At 38.4% G+C, this 23,536-nt stretch overlaps 1 protein-coding gene across 7 annotated transcripts in view; it reads left to right on the top strand.

The window, feature by feature from the left end:
- The window catches only part of fam168a (family with sequence similarity 168 member A), a 114,546-nt gene that overhangs the window by 62,176 nt on the left and 28,834 nt on the right, over positions 1–23,536 (top strand). For 4 of the 7 annotated variants that reach the window (XM_087988316.1, XM_087988317.1, XM_087988318.1 and 1 more), the window contains 2 exons: positions 9,048–9,173; positions 20,044–20,186. In XM_087988316.1, the coding sequence (XP_087844442.1) occupies positions 9,048–9,173; positions 20,044–20,186 (269 nt within the window). The remainder of the gene's footprint in view (positions 1–9,047; positions 9,174–20,043; positions 20,187–23,536) is intronic. The other 3 variants (XM_087988321.1, XM_087988320.1, XM_043692190.2) reach the window with 1 other exon arrangement.

Here is a 23,536-nt window from a genome sequence, read left to right as displayed (position 1 = left end):
TGAGGTGGAGGAAGGAAATTAGGAAACTGGTGAAATCCATATTGATGCCATGGGGTCGAAGTGTTCCGACCTATAAACCAACATTTCCTAGCTACCATCAGTTCTGAGAAAAGGTTGCTGGACCTGAAACGTTAACTCTGATTTGCCACCACAGATGCTGCCAGACCTGAGTTTTTCCAGCAATTTCTGTTTTTGTTCTGCCAGGAGTTAATTTCTTTGGAATTTCTACAAAATCCCTGAGTACGTAAATACATAAAGGTATTTTCTGATGTGGGCCAATAATCCAAACTCTATTCTGGAGTATTCAGCTCCGCTGTCCCCCAAACTACCTTCTTTTTGAAAAATAATGTTCTATTTACACATTGTGTGGTGGGATTTAGCTCAGTTTTCTGTCTTGCTGCAGATTAGATTTGCAGTAATTGGGCTCCACGTACAGACATTGTAATAATAATGTGTGTAAGCTTCACTGCATCTGTCATGCTGTATGATTTTCATATGGCAATTAAAGGTGCATTCTGGTGTAGACTAAAGTACCGATATCTGGTGGCCTACAAAACTGCCCTAAATCTGATTACGTTCAGTGTCTTTGTTTGAGTTTCTTTAAATAGTTAATGTTTTCTTTTGTGCTATATAAGCTGAACAATGGATTTACAGTGTTGACCATGAAATCAAACTCCTTTTAATGGAAAGTATATGAATGTAGTTATCAGTTTTTGATAAAATAATGATATTAATCTGGGTAATTTCAATAGAAGAAACAATTATGAAGTTATGATGTTAATACACCTAAATAATCAAATGAAACACAATCACGTCCAAGTCTGTTAACAGATTAAGGATATAATCAAATTACATATTCCAAATAGGTTTTGAAAGTATGATGTTTAAGAAGCCATTTTCTCTGTTCCAATGGTGCAGTTGGCTACGTGGACTGTTCTTTCAAATCTATTGTGAATTTGAATATAGCCCAGTTTAATAGTTTGGAACTATTTTCAGCTATATGATTATAAGAATTTGGGCTGTCATTACCTATGTATACTTACAATGAACTCATTACCTCCAATTAGTTGGATTACTGATCCTTGATACTTTTTAAATTCATTCATGGGGTAAGGGCGTCACTGGCTAGGCTAGTGCTTATTGCCCATCCCTAATTACCCAGAGTGTAGTTAAGAGTCAACAGCATTGATGTGGATCTGGAGTCACATGTAGGCTAGACCTTAGTAAGCCGTTTCTTTTCAAAAGGATGTTAGTGAACCAGATAAGTTTTTCTGCCAGATGACAATGTATTCATGGTCGTCATTAGAGTATTAATTCCAGATTTTCTGTATCGGATTCAAATTCTGCCACCTGTCTTTGTCTGAGTGTCTGGATTAACTGTTCAATGATAATATGATTAGGCAGTTCCCCTCCCCTAATCTGACATTGATACTGTCCAGTGTTGATACTTTTTCTCAACGAGATGCATTCTTCAAAAGAAATCTTGTAGAAGAGTGTTTTAATAATGTAAGCTTTGCTCATTAATAATACTTGTGTTCTAATATTTACAGTATTAGGGTATAGTTCCCATTCTCCTTTGTGAATGTCCATGCAATTAAAAGTAACTGTGTGTTTTGGAGATACATTGACAATTTGCACCTTCCCCATAATAGTATGGTGATAACAAACATATGAGTTGTTCTCACATTAATGGACTTCTGGTAAATATTGGCAAAAATCTGAGGTTGCCTAGCCTTTTTGTTAAAGGAATATCTTGCATTTATGTTTTTACAGCCATTGAAGTGCTTTGCAGTGAATTAAGTGCTTTTAAAGTGCAATTACTGTTGCAATGTTAGAAATATTAGTTGCCATTAAAAGGCCTGTTGTCTGTGTGTCTTTGAAATAAAGTATTACTTGAAGTAGTTTCTCTCCCAAGGGTCTATTGTTGGGCCCCTCCTATTGTCAACATGCTGCTTAAAGTGGTATCATCTAAAAGTACAGCATAGTTTACACAAATCACACTCATCACTGTAACCTTCAACTCCTGTCATCACCTCTGCTTTAACTAAATCATGAGACTATTTATGCGACATTCACTGTTACCTGAGCAGAAATTCTGATATTTGCCAGACTGTACCATTGCTTTCATTCTCCACCCAAATCTTCTCTTCAACTACCAATTCCTATTTCACCTCTGCAGCATTGCCATCTTTATTGCTAATTCAGTTCATCTACTACTGAATGCTTTTGTTTCCTTTGTACTCTATATTGTAACAGATCCCTCACTAATCTCCCACATTTCTACATGCTCCATAAATTTCAGGTGATCTGAAACTCATGTGTCTTAATTCACACCAAGTCTCAATCATCTGTCATCCCTGTGCTCACTGACTTACTGATCCTGGTCAAGCTAGATGTCTCTTCCAACAACAACAGTCTATATTTTTTATCCACATCTCATGACAAATAAAAAGAAGCCGATATTTGTATTACTCATTTAACATACAGAAGAGCCCCAAGGCTCTTCAGAAAAGTACTATAAAACCAAATTACACCAAACCATATAAGGAGACTTAGGTCAGAAAATCAAAAGCTTGATGAGAGGCTTCAAGAAGTGCGTTAAAGGAGGAAAATGAGTTAAAGGCTCAGAAATATAGCAGGAGAGAATCTTTCCCCATACTTGCAGCTGGGGAACATTCTTGTAAATCTCGTTTGTGTGCTGTCTAGACAGCACACAAACGAGATTTACAAGAATGTTCCCCAGCTGCAAGTATGGGGAAAGATTCTGTAATGTGGTGACCTGGTCTGTGTACACGACCAGCTATTGGCTGATCAATGCCTCATCCCTGCTGTTGTGTTCAATATCTCATTCAATGAAGGAAAGCATCCTATATGCGGCCTTTATCACTTTATCTAACAGTCACAGAGAATCCTGGAGATGTACAGCATTGAAGCCGACCTTTCAATACAACTTGTCCATGTCAACCAGATATTCTAAATTAATCTTGCCTCAATTAGCAGCACTTGGCCCATATCCCTCTAAACCCTTCCAATGCGTATACCCGTCCAGATGCCTTTGAAATTTGTAATTGTTCAAGCCTCTACCACTTCCTCTGACAGCTCATTTCATACATTCGCCACCCTCTGCGTGAATAGGTTGTTTCTTGGATGCTTTTTAAGTCGTTCCCCCCTCACCTTAAACCTATGCCCTCTAGTTCTGGACTACCCCCTTCCAGGGAAAAGACTTGTCTATTTTATAAACTTCTATAAGGTCACCCCTCAGCCTCCGAAGCTCCAGGGAAAACAGCCCCAGCCTATTCAGCCTCTCCCTGCAGCACAAATCCTCCAACCCTGGCAACACCCTTGTAAATCTTTTCTGAACCCTTTCAAGTTTCACAACATCCTTCCGATAGGAGGGAAACCAAAATTGCACACAATATTGCAAAAGTAGCCGAACTAATGTCCCGTACAGCCGCAACGTGACCTCCTAAGTCCTATGCTCTGACCAATAAAGAAAACCATCCTTCACTATCCTATCTAGCTGCAACTCCACTTTCAAGGACCTGTGACCCTGCACTTCATTCAGCAACACTCCCAGGACCTTACCATTAAGGTATATGCGTTCTGCCCTGATTTGTCTTTCTTTTATCCAAATTAAACTCCACCTGCCACTTGCCCATTGGCCCATCTGATCAAAATGCCACTGTACTTTGAAGTAACCTCCTTCACTGTCTACTACACCTCCAATTTTGGTGTTATCTGCAAACTCACTAACTATACCTGCTATGTTCAGACCCAAATCATTTATATAAATGCAGTAGACCCAGCACCAATCCTTGTGGCACACTGCTGGTCACAGGCCTCAGATGCTCTGTCTTCTACCTTTGAGCCAGTTCGGTATCCAAAAGGCTAGTTGAATCTAATCTTGCTAACTAGTCTACCATGAGGAAACTTGTCGAATGCCTTGCTGAAGTACATATAGATCATGTCCACCATGCTGCCCTGTTCAATCATCTTTGTTACTACTTCAAAAAACTCAATCAAGTTAGTGTGACATGATTTCTCTCACACAAAGCCATGTTGACTATCCCTAATCAGTCCTTGCCTTTCCAAATACATGTAAATCCTGTCTCTCAGGATTCCTTCCAACAACTTGCCCACCACCGACGTCAGGCTCACCGGTCTATAGTTCTCTGGCTTTTCCTCACCACCTTCCTCAAATAGTGGTACCACATTAGCCAACCTCCAGTCTTCCGGCACCTGACCTATGACTATCAATGATACAAATATCTCAGCAAGGGGTCCAGCAATCCCTTCCCTAGCTTCCCAGAGAGTTCTGGGATGCACCTGATCAAGTCCTGGGGATTTGTTCACTTTTATGTGTTTTAAGACATCCAGCACCACCACCTTTATAATTGGGATATTATTCAAGATGCTGTCTATTTCCCCCCCATTCTATATCGTCCATGTCCTTCTCCACAGTAAACACTGATGCAAAATACTTGTTATTATCTCTCGCGGCTCCTCAGATGGGCCCCTCGAGGCCCTATTTTCTTCCTAGTTACCCTTTTGTCCTTAATGTATTTATAAAATCCTTTGGATTCTTCTTAACCCTATTTGTCAAAGCTATCTCCTGTCCCCTTTTTGTACCCCTGATTTCCTTAAGTATACTCCTACTGCCTTTATCCTCTTCTAGGAATCACTCGATCTCTGCTATCTATACCTAACCTTTGCTTCCTTTTTCTTGACCAAAATCTCAATTTCTCTAGTCATCCAGCATTCCCTACACCTGCCAGCCTTGCCTTTCACCCTAACAGGAACATACTGTCTCTGGACTTTCATCGTCTCATTTATGAATGCATCTTATTTTCCAGGCATCTCTTAAGCAACAAGCATTCACCCACAATCAACTTTTGAAAGTTCTTGCCTAATACCGTCAAAATTGGCCTTCCTCCAATTTAGGGCTTTAACTTTTAGATCTGGTCTAACCTTTTCCATCACTGTTTACAACTAATAGAATTATGGTCACTAGTCCCAAAGTGCTCCCCCACTGGCACCTCGGTAGCTTGTCCTGCCTTATTTCCCAAGAGTGGGTCATGTTTTGCACATTCTCTGGTAGGTACATCCACATAGTGAATCAGAAAATTTTCTTGTTCACACTTAACAAATTCTTCTCCATCCACGCCTTTAACAGTATGGCAATCCCAGTCTACGTTTGAAAGTTAAAATCCCCTATCATAACCACCCTATGATTCTGACAGATAATTGAGATTGCCTTACAAATTTGTTTCTCAATTTCTTGCTTACTGTTGGGGTCTGTAGTACAATCCCAATAAGGTGATCATCCCTTTCCTATATGTCAGTTCCACCCAAATAACCTCCCTTGGCATATTCCTAGGAATATCCTCCTGAAGTACTGCTATAATGATATCCCCAATCAAAAATGCTGCCACCACCCCCCTCTCTATCTTTCCTATAGCATTTGTATTCTGGAACATTAAGCTGCCATTCCTGTCCCTTCCTGAGCCTCGTCTCTAATTGCTATGATAACCCAGTCCCATGTTCCTAACCATGCCCTAAAATCATCTGCCTTCCTGGTAGACCTCTTGCATTGAAATATATGCTGTTTAATTTATCAGTACTGCTTCGTTCTCTGCTTTGTTCCTGCCTGTCCTGATTGTTTGACTTGCTCCTTTTCCCAATTGTACCATTCTTAGACTGGTCTCTTTCCTCACTATCTCCCTGGATCCCACCCCCATCCTTACTAGTTTAAATCCTCCCGAGCAGCACTAGCAAATCTCCCTGCCAATATATTCATCCCCTTCCAATTCAGATGCAATCCGTCCTCCTTACCAGCTTATTGCTACCCCAGAAGAGATTCCAATGATTTAAAAATGTGAACTCTTCTTTCCTGTAGCAGCTTCTCAACCACGCATTCATCTGCTCTATCCTCCTGTTCCTACCCTCACTAGCTCTTAGCACCTGATGTAATCCAGATATTACTACCCTGGAGGACCTCCTTTTTAAATTCCTGCCTAATTTCCTGTCTTCTCCCTTCAAAATCTCATCATTGTATACATTGTCCCTTCCTGTGTCATTAGTTCCAATGACCTCCTGCTGATCCCTCTCTGCTTTGAGAATATGCTGCATTCCGTCTGAGATATCCTTAATCTTGGCACCAGGGTGACAACACAGCATTGTCATTTCTTGCTTTTGGCCACAGAAACATCTGTCTGTGCCTCTGACTATAGAGTACCCTATCACAAATGATAGCTTGGAACATGATGTACCCTTTTTTACATTAAAGCCAGTCTCGGCACCAGAAACGATTGTTTGTGCTACAATCTCCTGAGAATTCCATCAGCCCCTACATTTTCCAAGGCACCATTCTTTTTTGAGATGGGGATAGCCACAGGAGAGTCCTGCACTATCTGCCTCCCTCTCCTACCTTTCCTGGAGGTAACCCATCTACAGGATTGTACCTGTAGTTTTTTCTCCCTTTCTATAACTACCATCCATCATGCCCCCTAGTTCCTGTAAATTCCTTATTGCCTCTAACTGGCACTCCGACAGATCCATGCGATCTGATAGCCTTCACAACCAAACACACTGCAGCCACGGTGCTCGTGGCATGGTAGCTCAGTGGTTAGCACTGCTGCCTCACAGCACCAGGGTCCCAGGTTCAATTCCAGCCTCAGGCGACTGTGTGGAGCTTGCACATTCTCCCCGTGTCTGCATGGGTTTCCTCTGGGTGCTCTGGTTTCGTCCCACAGTCAAAAGATGTGCAGGTCAGGTGAATTGGCCATGCTGAATTGCCCATAGTGTTAGGTGCATTAGACAGAGAAAAATGGATCTGGGTGGATTACTCTTCGGAGGGTCGGTGTGGACTGATTGGGCAGAAGGGCCTGTTTCAGCACTGTAGGGAATCTAATCTAATCTAATCTAATCATAATCGGCAGCAACATGGAAACTCTCTCTCTAATATCCCACATCTGACAGGAAGAGCACATCACTTTACTAAAGGCCATCTCTGCATCTTAACAATCTATAGACCCAGAAAATAGCATAGTCTTACTGTTCTAAAAAAACACAGCTCCAGGCTAACTTAGTACTTATGTTTTACATTTTTAAAATTTAATCAAGGGACAGATCTCAATGAAACATACAATCAAAAAAGAACACACTCTACTCACTATAGTAGATTTACAAAGAAAAATACAGGAAGGTTACACTTAAAAACTATGCGTTTGGCTTCTCGTATGCTATGAGTTGTCCCACACTGGTTCCTCTAAGGTCAGCTGTGAATTTCACTGTTTATTAATTTTTCTTAGACGCACTCTGATATCCAGCGATACTTGAACTCAAATAGCAAAGGTGCTAGCTGTACCGCTTCACTGCTGTGTCAAACAGTGTAGGTTTCTTTCTAGTTTGATTCATTGACCATGAGGCCTCTGCCTTTGTCATTTTTTCTCCTTTTTAAAGTGCCATTTTATTTTTTTCCTCCAAAGTTCCAAAAGAATGCACCAGCTTATAAAACAGTAATTACTGTTCCTAGAATTCCAGGAAATCCACTCCAACACCTAAAATACTTTCATAAAGGAGCAGCTCTTACAGTTGGAATTTTTTCCCATCTTCTATCTTCAGGGACCTATGAGCATATACTCCAAGATCTTTCACGTTTTCTCTACCCCTCTCAATATTCTCCCTTTTTTTTGTATATTCCTTGCTTTATTTGCCATCCCAAAATGCATAACACTCCCAAAAGTTGGCATCATCTGAACCACTGCAGTGGAGACAAAAACTTGGAGAATGGAATGGTGTCATTACCGGTAGCAGGGTGCGAGGGTTTACACTCCAGCTAGGGGTTTGTTGTGGATATTGGTGGCTAGCCTATCCCAAGAAATAGAAACCAATGTCAAGGAAGGGAGGAGTCAATGGATCAGATGAAGATGAGAGTAGGGTGGAAATTGGAAGCAAAATTGATAAGTTTTTCAATTCCAAACAATGGAGGGAAGCAGCACAATGATGTCATTGATATACTGGAGAAAAAGTAGGGATGGGCCAGAGTAGGATTGAAACAAGGAATGCTTATTTGCCCCACAAAGATACAGGCATAACTGGGGCCTATACTGGTACCCACAGCCACACTTCTGATCTGAAGAAAGTGAAAGGCACTAAAGGAGAAGTTGTTCAAAGTGAGGATGAGTTCAGTCAGACGGGGAAGTGTGGTTCAGGCCTTCTTCGCAAGATGTGGAGAACCCTGACACCAGCCTATTAGGGAATGATGTGTAAAGGGATTGCATGCCCACAGTGAAGAGGTGATATCTGGTGCCAATGAACTGGACAAGGGGATTAAAAAAATTGAACCACACTTTCTGTCCATGGATGCTACGATACCTGCTGAGTTTCTCCAGCAATTTCTGTTATTTCACATTTCCAAAATTTGCAATTCTTTGCTTTCATCTGGCTGACCAGATGCTTCTGCATCTGTGTGCAGAACACATTTGTTTTCTTTGGTACAAAGTCATATTCTACTTGACTAACATTTTAAATATTGCCTTCCAGTGAGTGCTTGAGGGCTTAGGGCCTTTCTATAGAGATAATTGGAACCATTTTAGCCTTTACTAACACATTGCATAAATTTAAACCAAAAAAATCCAAATTTCTTGTGGATGTCAAATTTTAGGTTTTTAATTGGTTGAATTAAATAATAAAGTGAGAAGTTGTTTCATTGACACCTGGAGATAATTTGTATGTATATGTTGTATACTCATCTTGTTAAAGAAGAGATATGGGATATTTGAGGTAGGAAGTGCTCTTTTCCTACTTAAGTTGTGTTTATAGTGTACACTTTCAGTAGAACTGTTTGAGAGCTTTGGGCAGTAATAGAAATGACTTCATGTCAGAGGGCTGCAAGGAAAAATAGCACCACTAAACTCTTACTAATGAAAATTGTTGGCTGGGGAAGTTAATCTAAGTCTTCATTTCTGAGGGATCATAAATCATTGCACTGTTAAAAATGTTGAGAACAGTTTGTTTTGTAACACCCTTTTTTGTCTCTGTGCAAGCTTTATTCATGATGAGGCAGAGCTGGCCACAGACATCAACTTCTGGTGCCTCTGAGGGTACTTATGACCTCCCAGTCGATGCTGGCACTGAGAGCAGAACTTTCCAAGCTTCTTCTGCATCATTCAGTAAATAAAACACATTTTTCCCTTTTATACTGTAGAACTTGATTGAACTGATTTGTTTTGTGAAGTGCAATGTGCAGAAGAGTCCTGGGGAATGATGGGTCAGCTATTTAAGTTTTGACTTCTGTTAGTTTTTTTCTGGCACCGCTTAAAAGTCTTGTTTAAATTTGGGTTGGCAAAAGTAAGTTGTGGATGTCATCTTTTGAAGATAGAAAGTCACTTTTCTGTAGAGTATATATGAAGGTAGGGTGCACTAATGATAAATTGGATGCTGAAACAAGTTAGTATTAGTAATGGATAATTGTCAAATTCATACTTTTTTATATTTATAAAAAAAACTTGATGTTACAAAATAAAGGTTAAAACAAACTTCATTTTATATTCACAAGCTCATCAAAATACTTGAATTTAGTTTCTGCAATACTTGAGATGAGAGAGTAGTCAAATTCAAAACTACTGTTAAAAACCATAGAGGATAAATAATTCTGCATCCCTGCAAGCTTTCCAAGGTGAAGATCGTGCCCAACTTCAGTTAGACCATGTCTCTTCTGCACATGTTAAAGATGGTAATTTATGTACATTGTTTAAATACAACCTTGAGAGTGAAAATGACTAATAATCTCAAACTACTTTCTGTGCTGCGATATGCCTAACTGCAAATAGAATCATTGCTTTTGAAGTAAACCTGGGGTAGAAAACTCAATTCAAGTCATGTTATTCTTTACCAAACTGAATTTTGTATTCTGCATTGAATTTTGTATTTATGTAAAATATATCAAATCACTTTACAGTTGTTACAATATTAATTGTAGAAAAGTTCTTATGGGGATGGAAAATGAGAACTTCTGAAAAAGTACTGCAGCTCTGGCAGCAATATACCATCACAGTCCACAATTGATTAAAAAAGTTAGACTTGTTGATCAATCCGTTTTGAATGAAGATCATAGCTTACTCTGATTTATTCTCTTAACTTTCATAATCATAACTCCCAGTCTGTGACCAAGCAAACATTTTGTTTTCTGCAAACTAGTCCAGTACTTGTTTGCTTTTATACTCCAGTATACTAGTGAGACCACGGCCAAATTTGCCTAAATTCCTAATCACCAGCAATCTTAGAATTCTTTCTTTACACCAATTTTGAGAAAGAAGTAACAGGAAGAGGGATAAATTGCTGTGCAGTGCTAACAAAACTGTGACTTTAAAAGTAAATCCAGGATCAATTCACATTCTTGAGTCATCAAAGGAAGAGCTGCTGTCCAGTATAATTACAAACTTGTAATACAGCTTTCACTGAAATGTGATATTCATAAAGAATAGGCCCAGACTAATGTGTTCGCAATTGAATCTGAGTTTACATCTTAACAACATTGGGACTGCATATGTTCTGAAATGAGAATTATGGTAATATCTTCATTATAATGCTCCCCTCCACCCAAACTTGGATTTTAAATCTTTTGCCTGGTAAGAAATACTTGTATTGTTTATCATCTTCACTGTATTTCTCCCCTTTCCTACCCCTGTCTTCCCTACCTCAAAAGACTCCTCCCCATTTCATGTTGAAACAGCTCCACTGAACATAGTTGGTGAGCAGTCCACAGGAACTCCTCAGTATCAGGACACATCTGGAGGAGCTCTCTCCCTATTACTTATGAAGAGTTTTTACAGTGTGAACACATTCGAAATATGGAAAACTTCCAGCTTGAAGGGTCTATTTTTCTAATTTCTTTTCAGAATACCTAGCTGGAGAAAACAATTTATAATGTCTGACCTAAATTCCATTTTCCCTAATATACTGAAAATTGGGCAGGACCAAATATTTTAAAATGATTGTAGATTATATTTGTGGACAGGTTGTACTGTACGCATGACTTTTTCCAAAAGGCTGGCCACGTCCAATTTCTCTACGTGAAGCAGGTAAGTCCTTTTTAAGAGGCAAGGCAATTTGCATTACCTAGTTAGTTGGGGTATGAATGTGTGTATGCATGCGAGAGAGTTTGGATATTTTCAATATAAGTTAGCAGAATAGATGCTGAATTATATTCAGCCAGGGGAGTATAGTGAAATTGAACCCAGTGTACAAGTTATGTGCTGGATGCAATACTCTGAGAAAAGATTGCATTCAAGCAGATTTATTGTAGGAAATATGAATTATGAATGGAAATATAAAATAATGTAAAATATAAAGTATACATGTATGCTATAGAAGCTTGCAAATTCTAGTGCACTTGTGAAAAATTAATATTAGTTTTGACCTGGTGATATTTGAACAGGAGAAATGAGAAAAGTTCCTGGTGCATCTGATCTAGGGCTGTTAATCGCTGATATGCAACAACAGGAGATAGCTTAAAACTGCAGTAAACTGATTTCTGAGCTAAAGGTGAAAAATCTCTCTTAAAACTGAGTACAATTTTTCCAATCACCCATATTGTGATGGTAATTTGTAATGCAGGATTTCACAACTAGGGTTGATTTGTTGGTCTCCAGTAAATCATTAGGTTGAACTGTAATTAACAACCTTGCTAGTACTGGATGCCAATCTTAAATGCTTTTCAGCTCATGTTCATCCTGGGAGCACGGAAATATTTTGAGTACCAAAATCATCACCAGAACTGATGGGATCAAAACCCATTTATATGTAATGGTAACAAATTATTTTTGTGGACTTTTATGGTTGAAAAACTCAACAGCATATCTGCATGGTAGGCAGTTAGAACAAATCTTCCTTGAAGAGAGTGTTATATTGTTTTCCCCAATATTATTTGAAGATGGGATGAAATCCTTGAATTAAAATTGCTTCATCGCTCGAGTGATATTTCGTTTGGGGACAAACTTATAATCTAGTGTCTCTTTTGACCCTACTATTATTCTCCATTAGCATTTTTGTCTCTTCAGGTTTCCCTTGATCACAACTTCAAGCAGTGCTAGACCCTCAGTCTGCTTTCAAGCATCTATTAATTGGGCTTTGTAACGAACAGCTGATTGATGCAATTTTCCTTTTTGTCTGAGGTGGGGGAGGGAGAGGAAAGATTGTGGGGAGAGAAATGTCTGTTTTTTGCCACATTTGACAGATGCATAACTCCTTAGGTCAGCATCCTATGTTTTTGAAATTTTGATATTCTGTATAATTTTTGTGTAAACTTTTTGGCCATTTTTGCACACAATAAGTAGTTTGAGATGTATGTCATTAAGGGTAATTGCACACCTTTTAGCATGAAGATATATAGTTTCAAAACTATGCCTGCATAACTAAACATAGAATTATCTTGCCTAAAATATACCCAAGCTTTCCCAACATACAGAATTCATAATCAAACAGGTGCATAATCCCAACCGATGATAATACTGAACAAGTCAGATTTCAACATAAAACTTGGCTTGATATACCATAGTTTTGTTGAATTTTGATTACCATGGTGGTCATTCCCTGAGCATATTCAAAAGAGACTTTAAAATGTACTTTTAGAAAAGAAAATTAAAGTTTATTACACAAAAAAAACTATTGTACACTAAGTATTCGAAATGGTCTCACTGTAAGTATCATAAATGAAATAACAACTCTTTAATCCTCAACAATAGCTATACAGGCACACACATCTAACTGAAGGGTCACCCTGTTCCACTTGGCTCCTTATTCAATGGGCATGGCTGTTCTTGGTTTCCTTCTGGCAAAACTCTGACTTGGTAGTTTCTGGAATGAACATCTCTTCATGAGACCCTTAAACAATTTGCTAACTTAGCTCACTAATTTCTTAACATGGATTCTTCAAACTCTCTTCCTCAGACTTCCATTTCTGGAGCTTTCGCTCATTGACATTAAACCACACAGGATTTTTCAGCCAAACTACACTGGGGACTGTTAAGCTAACAGCAGTTTTGCAGTCACACATCTGTTCTCTCTAACAGAAATCTACACACTGCCTATCTTTCTGGATGGTTCTCCTTTTCGAAAAGGAAGGCGTGTTTCTGCTTTTGTCTCTGTCTCCATCTCCCTGTGCCATAAGTTCCTTGTTTCTAGGCAGCAGCCCAATATTTTTCTCTTCATACTATTTTTCTTAAGGAAAGAATGATTCACGTTAGGAGCTTTTCTTTAAAAAAAAACCTTGTTTAAATGTATGGAAATATATTGCCAGATATGCTGATACCACTGTAAAAAATCGAAAATTAAACTGGGTCCTTCCCTCCTCAACTGTCAATATAAAAATACAAATCAAACTTAGTTATATATGGCTGTGTCCAAGTTAGAACCCAAATTTCCAAATAATAATAATATATCATGAACCTTTTTCACCACTCCCTACCAGAAGCACATGTCAAGATATCTTTAAAATACAGGTTCTTTTCCCTATGATTTTCTTATGCCACAAACCTGTTCTATTGGCACAGGTTTTACTTTGACTATAATAATATTCATCTTTTGGAGTTGCCGGTGTTGGACTGGAGTGTACAAAGTTTAAAAATCACACAACACCAGCTTATAATCCAACCGATTTAATGGAAGCACTAGCTTTCTGTAAGACACAGAATTTATAGCAAATATCATGTACAATCATGTACTCCACAACCACCTGATGAAGGAGCAGCACTCCAAAAGCTAGTGCTTCCAATTAAACAGTTGGACTATAACCTAGTTGTGATTTTCAATATTCATCGTAATACACAAGGATTTTCCATAAGACTCATTTTCTACCCAAGTCCTTTTGATCAACATTTGATTTAGAATCATAGAAACCCTTCACTTTAGAAGCGGGCCATTCCATCTATTGAGTCCACACAACCTTCCCAAGAGCATCTCACCCAGACCCAGCGCCTATTTTCTCCCTTCAGCCCAGCACTTAGCCTGCACATCCCTGGACACAATGTGCAATTTAGCATGGCCACTTCATCTAGCCTGCACATTTTTGGATTGTGGGAGGAAACCCATGCAGAGACTGGGAGAATTTGCAAGCTCCACACACAGTCACCCGGAGGCAGGAATCGAACCCGGGTTCCTGGTGCTGTATGGCAGCAGTGCTAGCCACTGAGTCACAAGTAAAACAAAGACCTGCAGATGTCATAGAATCCCTAAAGTGTGGAAGCATCCATTCGACCCGAGTCCACGTCGACCCTCAAAGAGTGTCCCACCCAATCTCTGAAGCCCTGCATTCCCCAAGGCTAATCTATCTAGCCTGCACTATGGGCAATTTTAGCATGGCCATTCCACGAAACCTGTGCATTTTTGGACTGTGGGGAGGGAAGCTGGAGCACCCAGAGGAAACCCAAACAGACTCTGGGAGAATGTGCAACCTTCACACAGACTGCTGCCCAAGGCTGGAATTGAAGCCAGGTCCCTGGTGCTGCTAGACAGCAGTGCTAACCACTGAGCCACATGCTTTGACTAACAAAAACAAAGATTGCTAGAAAAGTTCAGATTGAGCAGCATCTGTGGAGAGAAAGCAGAGTTAATGCTTCAGGTCCGGGGACCCTGCTTCAGAACTTGGAAATTCTGAAGAAGGATCACCAGACCCTGAAATTCTAACTCTGCTTTTTCTCCACAGTTATTGCTGCCAACCTGCTGAATTTTCCATCAATCTTTGTATTTCTGATTTCCAGCATCCAGGCGTTGTCTTTTTGTCTTTCATATTTCCCATCATGTGATTTTAAAACTATATGGTTATAGCATTACACACTAATGAAACAATCTCAAACTCCTGGACTCTTTCAACAAAAGTAAGAAGATTGTGATCCGTACAAACGGCAGTTTGCAAAATTGTTTAGGTGTGTAGAATTCAAAATGTTGTAGATACACTGCATCAAACCAACAGTCACTTGAAATTCTTATCATAATATTGTGCTGATATAACTGGTCTGGTAGTTTGCGCAACTTTCAATTTGTCAAAAGCATTGACATTTTTCGGTTCATTCATATTTCTTGCCTTTCTTTAACAAACTTATCAAAGGACCCACTGTACGCTGAAATTTGGAATGAGCATATTTCTTAACTCTTCATTTTGTGTCAGGTGCAGGAAATGCCAAGAGTCCTTATTTTTGCTACTTGATATGCTATTTTACCTTGCCCCACAGTGTAGCCCAAATAATTTGCTTTTGCTTTAGCAAATTCACAGCCAAGTTAATGACCAAATTGACACTTTGCAATTAATCAAATAATTTGTTCGTGTTGTAAATGTACTTCCCAGATTTTGCTGAATGCAGTTAAGTCATTATGTAGATAACTAGTTGCATAATCCTTTGATGATCTGGATTGCTAAATATTGATAAGTTGCTGGTATGTTTTTTATTACAAATACCATGACATTACCTTGAGAAAGTACATTCCATGATATTGCTTTGCGTCTATTAGTCAGTGGAATTTGCCATTACCTTTTTCACATTTTTGTAATGAATTGTGACATATTTTCATTTTTCTGGGAGATTGTGTAATATTCGGTCTAACTTCTCTTCTACATTATCCAACTTAATTACTGAAGGGTTGATATTTAAATTTTAAATTTCCAATTCATTCTACAATTCTGATTTTTATTTCACTCTCCACTTCTTTCACCACTGTAAAATATACTTTGGTTTCAGGTATCATTCTTGTCAGGCTATTGCATATTAACATGACACACTGACGTTATTTTTCCCCCAGCTTCAGTCAGGATACTCACTACATTGAGGTTTTGTTTACTTTGATAAGATCCAGTGAACCTTGCTTTTAAGGGGTCCCCAGATACAGAAAAACTAATAATCTCTAACAATAAAATTCCAAGGTTTAGCCTTATCAAGGTAAACCGTTCCAGCTGCTTCAGAGGTGTGTAATAACTTCCCTGAACAGGTTAACTAGAAAACATAAGAGGAAGTTCTTTGTCAGTAGGGAGTATGGACTTCTGGATAAGGAAAGGGGCCAGAAGGAAAACATAAACTAAATAAAGCCCGTGCAAGTCTGAGATTTTTTGCGACTTAATTCAGCAATAGAATTAGAGTTAGATTTTATCCTGTGTACCAAAGTACATGTGGACAATGAAAAGTGTAAAATGTCACCATTTCTGGTGCCAACTTGGGTACAAATGTAGCTAGGTACAAAGTAGAAAAATAAAGAAACAAATTTAAAAGTTCAACATGTGGATATGTTGAAACATTAGTGTCAATATATCAGTTCAAAAGGGCTGAATCCTGTGAACATATTAGGTGCATCCCGCATAGCAAGCAATTTATTCTAATCACCAGGGCATTCCTGATAATAAGCTGCTTAATGTTTGCCATTTTTTCAGTGGTGCTTGAGATTGAGGATAAGTTGAACTGTTCTGTTTATATACTATTCATTATTCTATTCAAAAGTTGTGATTGATATTTGAACTATGATTTGCTTGCACTTCTTTGGATAATTCATTTTTTTCTTGGAAAATTGAGTAAAGTTCCAACTACCATTCCTTAGCTGTAATTTTTCCCAAAGGCGCTGCTTCTGGGAATCTCATTGAAACATCCATAATAGTTAATAGATATTCGTTGCCATTCCCGGTATTAGATAGGAATATTATAAAATCTCTTAAGATGCTGCTAAATGTTCCTTTGAAAGCAGTTATTGGGGTTAGAAATGCATGTTTAATTTATGGAGTTTCCCTACTACCTGAAAGGAATGGCATGTCTGGCAAAATTTTACCACATCTTTATGTAATTGTGGCCAATAAAAATGCTTTTGCAGTTTTCTTAATATGACCTATTTCTTAATATAGGATTTACCTGAGCAACTCATTAGAATTGTTAGAATATTCACATGGATCTGCTAACTGCCCATTCCTCATTGCTCATTCCTCATTGAATGCTTTGAGGTGGTCTTTGTTCATTTAGTTTGTCTTTTAATTAACGGCACCTGGATAATGGTGCTGATTTAATTTGAGGAGGATCTTTGCTGCAGCTGTCTCAAATCAGGAACCATTTGTTGTATTTCTGTTAATGAAAATGGGCTAAATATGTCAGCGTCATTCTCTTTACCTTCTTCCTTTTTGCTTAGGTTTTTCAAAATAGTGTTAGATAACTAAATTTTCAGGTCATCTCCCTGTTCCATTGAATTCCTCTTGCCTAATTTTATTGGTTTGAGATCTGGTCACAACAGTCAGAAAACAATCCAGGAATTCCCTCCTGTAGAATCTCATTCTCTTTTACTACTTCTGACACACTCTGCAAGACCAATGTTTTTGAACCAGCTGTATCATTCCTTAAAATAAAATCAATTTCATCTGTAGGGGTTTATTGCACTATTCCAGCTATAACCTCTCTACTTACTATTCCAGACCAGCTCTGGTTGCTTTTGGCAGAGCAGTCTCTGGGCTGAATGGCCTACTTCTACTCTTGCATCTTATGGTCTTGTCATTCTTTAATCCACCTCTGTAAGATGAGATTTATAACATGTTTGGATATCTCCAATTTTTTTCATTCATTCATTAGCACCCACCCACATTGTCATCATCAGCAACTGACCTCCTCCAATGTCTCTAAATGTATTTATTTGTTTGTCCCTTGATTAGAAGAATAAGAAAATATCTCTCCTTTTGAAATAAAATATTTACTGGTCTGATTCTCTCAATAAGTAAGGAAATATCATCTTAACTGTCGTGAGCATTTTTCCCTTCGTAGTGGTTTCTATGGGAATGCTCTCTACCTGTAGCACTGTTACAGTTATACTACCTGTGTCTTTTCGGGGGATTCATTGGGTGTTCCTAATACAGCAGTTTGGTCTCCAGTTAGTTAACAGGAATTAGCTTTAATCGTCCAGTTTTATTATGATTGTAACATGTTTACTTTACATCACTTCCTAGCCTTTTATCAGTTTAGTATCCTTCTGCTTATTCAATAAAGCAAATAACCTCTAAATCCTCTGGTTTCATCCTATTCCAAATTACTTTGTGGTTCCCATATGACCATTTTCCCCATGAGATATCATTGGTAGCCACCAAAATTGTCGCTTCTGATGTTTCATACTTTTACTCTCGTTTAAGTGCGTCTTTAGGTTTATTAGAATATTATTTTGGAATTCTTCTATAATCATGATTTATCTCACATTCTCAATTTTTTTTTCCAACTTCAGTGATCAAAATTATTGTTCCCACAGCATTTTCTTTCTTGGAAATTCTGCAAATTTCTGATAGGTTTCTTTCTTACAGTCTTAAACTTTAATTAATAAGCTTCAGAGATGAGCTGTTATGCATTGAGTTTTGCTATTTTGACTGATTCATGGTCTGTAGATTGTTCTTCTGACAAAGTGGTACGCCTGTCCATAGTTGAACCTATCATTACACACTTACCAAACATCTTTTGACCACTTCAGCTTCACAGCTATATTTTCAAATGAAGTGAAATGTCTCCAACTCTACCCCCTCTAAATTTAGGCACAAAATACAGGTTTCAAGTTAAATCAAATCCTTCATTAGGATCAGAATCATTCTCTGAACTCTATCTCTTCAATTTATTTCCCCTTTAGTCTAAGGTTTTCTCTAGTCAAGTGTTATGATTCCAACTGAAGTTACTAATGGTCAAATCGTATCCCAGATAGAAATCTGACATGATGGATCATATTTTATTTTTGATTTGGTTTTAACAAGGTGGTCTTTCGCTAAAACAGACTCAGTACTGCAGAGTGGGATTTAACATCATAAGTTTATTATGCAAAAGAAATGAAGGTAAATAGAATAAGCAAAACTATTTACATAAAATACAGATTTAAAGATGTTGAAACTCATGGCAAAATACTGTCCTATTAATCCCAACTGTATTCCATAATAGTACTTAAACACCAGAGAGAATTCCCTTCTCTATCCTATATAGTTTTACTTAACTGTGGTTTAAATCCCTAATCATGAGAATGATTGCCTTTTCCTTGATTTGTTGTACAACTGAATATGGATTTTCTTAGCTTCACATAATCCCTTCAAGGTTTGAACAAAACAAATCTGTTCTGAACTTTTAAACTAAACTCTTTACACTGAGGTAACCTTTTTCTTAACAGTTCTAAAATACCTCAATTTTTCGGGTGCCATTTTCAGCCACAATGCTATTGGTCTGGGATCATAAGTAGACCAGACTAGCTAATAGATTTCTATCCTTAAGGTCTTTCTGTGAACCACCTAAGTTTTTACAACAGTTGATAGTTCTGTGGTCAATGCTGGTTTTTTTTCAATACCAGATTTTTATTATTAATAGAATTTAGATTCCATCAGTTGCCATGGTAGGATTTGAATCAATGTCCTTATAATGTTAACAAGATTGCTAGTCCAGTAACATTATCAGAGCGCCACCATCTCCCTAACACTTTCAGTAACTTGCAACACCAAAACCTCCAAGTTGAAGACTAGGGTGGAGAAGAAGGTGCAGTTATTGGTGATGGAGAAAACAAATCTGAAACCTAGTTCACTGAGAGATATTGCACTAGTAACCTCTGGACCATTAACGTTCCGAATCAAATAATGTGTCAGCAGTTATCTAAAATATGCTAAAGTTGTGTGCGACCGCATTCTTTGGAATGAGTAGAAATGTTGCTGCATGCTTTCCATTAGTTAATTATGAAATGTATCTATTACTGTTAAGTTTATTATTTTAAGTTTAATGGGTGGTTGCTGTTTATATGTTGACCTTTTAGATTTTGATTTCTGAATTCATGCTACAAATTGAAACTCTGCTACTATTTACTTGAAATTCTAATGATTTTTTTTAACAAAACCGAGGAATCCTATGATTTGAATTGAATAATGGTAGTTGAGAAGATATGAACTGAGTGCTTTGGAAATATACTAAATTTAATTTTAAAACCATCCCCATTGTAGTTATTTTAGAATACCTGTTTTAGAAAAGGTTTTTATTGATAACTTTCTAGTAATTTTAATTATGTTTTTATCTTTTCTAGGGTACACTGGAGGAACCCCTTACAAGGTAGCACCTACTCAGAGTAATGGTGCACCTCCCCCTTATTCTCCATCTCCGAACCCTTACCAGACCGCCATGTATCCTATCAGAAGTGCCTATCCACAGCAGAATCTGTATGCCCAGGTAAATATTATACCAAATGGAAGTGCAGAAATCCAAAGGATTGGATGAACCTTCATATTTCCATGAGAGAATAATGACAATTTTGCCATGCTTGATGTAGATCTGTTATGATATCATAGAATCATCATCATAGAATCCCTACAGTGTGTAAACAGGCCATTGGCCCAACAAGTCCTCCGAAGAGCATCCCACCCAGATCTATTTCCCTATCCTATGTTTCCCATGACTAATGTCCTTAACCTACACATCCCTGAACACTATGGACAATTTAGCATGGCCAGTTCACCTAACCTACACATCTTTGGATTGTGGGAGGCAACCAGAGCACGCAGAGAACCCACGCAGACATGGAGAGAATGTGCAAACTCCACAGTTGCCCAAGGCTGAAATCGAACTCTAGTCTCTAGCACTGTGAGCCCAGTGCTAACCACTGAGCCACTCTATTTTATGATAAAATTGATGAAACAGTGCATATATCCTCAGTTCGTGGTTGGTAATAGGTGCTGTGCTAAAAGTTGTGTATTTATATAGTGGACATGTTTGTTGGTAATTACGTTATGTTTGGGGTAGCTCTACTCTCCCTTTCATTCTGTCTGCTGCTCTTGCTTTCCTTCAGTCTCTTTCATTAGCATTTTTTATCATTCTCTATCTGTACCTTTCAACAACAACCATTGGTTGAGCTCTGTTTCTCTAAATCTGGCCTATTATTCAATCTTGTCTCCTTTTGTCCTGCAGTTTCTTGAACATCTTCCTGGTATCCCAAAATTCGCTCTATATCGCACTCATGAATGTGAATTATTAAATGTAACTTTGTCACTTTGTGATTAGTCCATCTTCTATTTACTTTAGTTGCAAGTGGATTTTGTGTATTGCCAACATTCCGACAGTGTTTAAAGTAACACGTTGAAATGAATAACTGGATCTGTTTAATTGCACTGTTCTTTATTATGTAGTATTAACATAATGGCAGCTCTAAATCAACTGAAATATTGATGCCTATGATCTCCGATTTGATTTCTTCGAAGAGGGTTGATGGAGTGTACATGGACTTCCAAAAGACGTGTTGACGAACCTGTTACATAGCACTTAGTGAAATGAAAGGGACAGTGGCAGCACATTTACAAAGTTGGCTGAGTAATGGGAAACAGTAGCAGCAAATGGTTGCTTTTTGAACTGAAAGAAATTGGACATTTGCATACAATTATACAATTTCCCCAGGATTGGGCATTTCAGGCTTTTGCTTTTGTTGTTCTGTACTAATGATGTCAATTTGGGTGTGAAGGGCCCAATTTCAGAATTGGTGCACAAAACAACACTGGAAGTATTGAACTCTGAGGAAAATAGGAATGCACTTCTGAGAAAATGTGGGCTTGCCTGGAATGGACGTTAAGTGTTTTGGTTGGGAGTAGAAGAGTGGAAGATTACAATGCTAAAGGATGTGGATAAGCAGGGACCAAAGGGTATGGGTATAGAAATAATTTACATACTAGATCTTTACCTTCACAAATAGGGCCAGAAAGGAGAAGAGCTTGAAAGCTAAACTGATTTAAGAAACTAGTTTGACCTCATCTGCAGTATTGTCTAATTATGAGTGTCATACTTCAGGAAAGATGCAAAAGCATTGGAGACACTGCAGGAAAGTTTTGTGAGAATGGTTCCAGAGGTGAGGAACATTGATCGGAAATACTAGGGCTGTTCTCCTTTTGAGAATTAGACATTAAAAAATGATGCTTTAAAAGTATTCAAAGTCCTGAGAGGTCTGGACAGATTAGATGGGGAGAAACAGTTTGCATTTCTGCAGGATATGCAAACCAGAGAACGTAGATTTTAGGTAGTTGAAAAATGATATAATGCACATGAATTTCTTTTAAAGCAGTGAATGGTTAGGAACTAGAATGCACTGCTTGCGAGTGTGGTGGTGACTGATTCAATTGGAGTTTTCAAAACTAATCTGAAGAGAAGAATATTTCAAAGTTGTGTTGAAAAAGCCAGTGGGAGCACGTCAGTTCTTTTTGCCGAAAGTCGGTGTGGACCTAGTTCTGTTCATTATGATTCTATTATAGTATGAAAACTAATGCATTAGGAATTTGGGAGACCGTTAATATCACTGTGGAATAGGATATGTTGCCATTTTTATTGTGGAGGATTAAACATGTGTAAGACCAGCATTAGAATTGTATAGTTAACTAGATAAGTTGTTTTCGTGGAGGTGATGGAACCAAATGACCTTAATTTTTGTTAGTGGTTTCAGTTGATCACTTTCAGACCTTGGGGAGCCACATTCAGAATGGAGGTGGACAATTAAACAACTCATTGAAGGAGAAGTTCCACACATCACCATCCTTAATGATGGGGGAAGTCCAGCATCTCCATGCAAAAGTCAAGGCTGAACCATTTACAACAATCTACAGCTAGAAGTACCAAATGAATGAGCCATCTCTGCATCCTCTGAGGTCCCTACCATCCCAGATGCCAGTCTTTGGCTAATTTGATTCAGTCCATATAATATCCAAAAAAAAAATCTGATGGCACTGGTTGCTGCTAAAGTTTATCGGCCCTGGCATATTATGACAATATTACCAAAGACTGGTGCTGCAGAATTTGCCATGCTGTTCATAAAACTGATCCAGTACAGCAACAAGATTGATGTCAACCCAGCAAAATGAAAGCAGGAAAAATCTAATATGGCTAATTACTTCCCTGTCCGTTTAATCTCATCCGGAAAGTGATGGAAGGGGTCATTGACGGAACTATTAAGCAATGGTTGTTCAGCAATCACTTGGCTCGCTGACATTCAGTTTGGATTCCTCCAATACCATTCACTTTTTGACTTCATTCTCGCCTTGGTCCAAACATGGGCAAAAGAGGTGAAGTCCCAAAGTGAGGTGAATGTAATTGCTTTTGACATCAAAGCAGCATTTGACCGAGTATGGCATCAAGGAGTTCCAGTGATAATAGTGGAGTCAAGGTAAATCATGGGGAAATGTCTCCCCTTGTTGAATTCATACCTAACAGGAAAGAAAATGGTTTGTGTTGGAGGTCAATCATCTCAGCCCCAGGGCATCACTGCAGGAGTACCTCCGTGTAGGGTCCCTGCTCAACTGTTTTCAGCTGCTCCATCAATCACCTTCCTTCCACCATGAGGTCAAAAGTGAGGTTGTTTGCTGCTGATTGCATCAGGTTTGGCATCATTCATTATTCCTTGGATATTCAAGCAGTCCATGTCCAGCTGCAGCAAGAGCTAGAGAAAATGCAGACTTGAGTTGATATGAGGCCATTGGCATTTGTTACACGATTGCCAAACAATGACTATCTCTGACAAAAGAGAATCTAATCATCACTCCTTGACA

The sequence above is a fragment of the Chiloscyllium plagiosum genome, unplaced genomic scaffold, assembly GCF_037043375.1.
Source record: "Chiloscyllium plagiosum isolate Xiang-an unplaced genomic scaffold, Cpla_swu_hap1 HiC_scaffold_6, whole genome shotgun sequence".
NCBI classification, from domain to species: domain Eukaryota; kingdom Metazoa; phylum Chordata; class Chondrichthyes; order Orectolobiformes; family Hemiscylliidae; genus Chiloscyllium; species Chiloscyllium plagiosum.
This window is presented reverse-complemented; position numbering and strand designations above follow the sequence as displayed.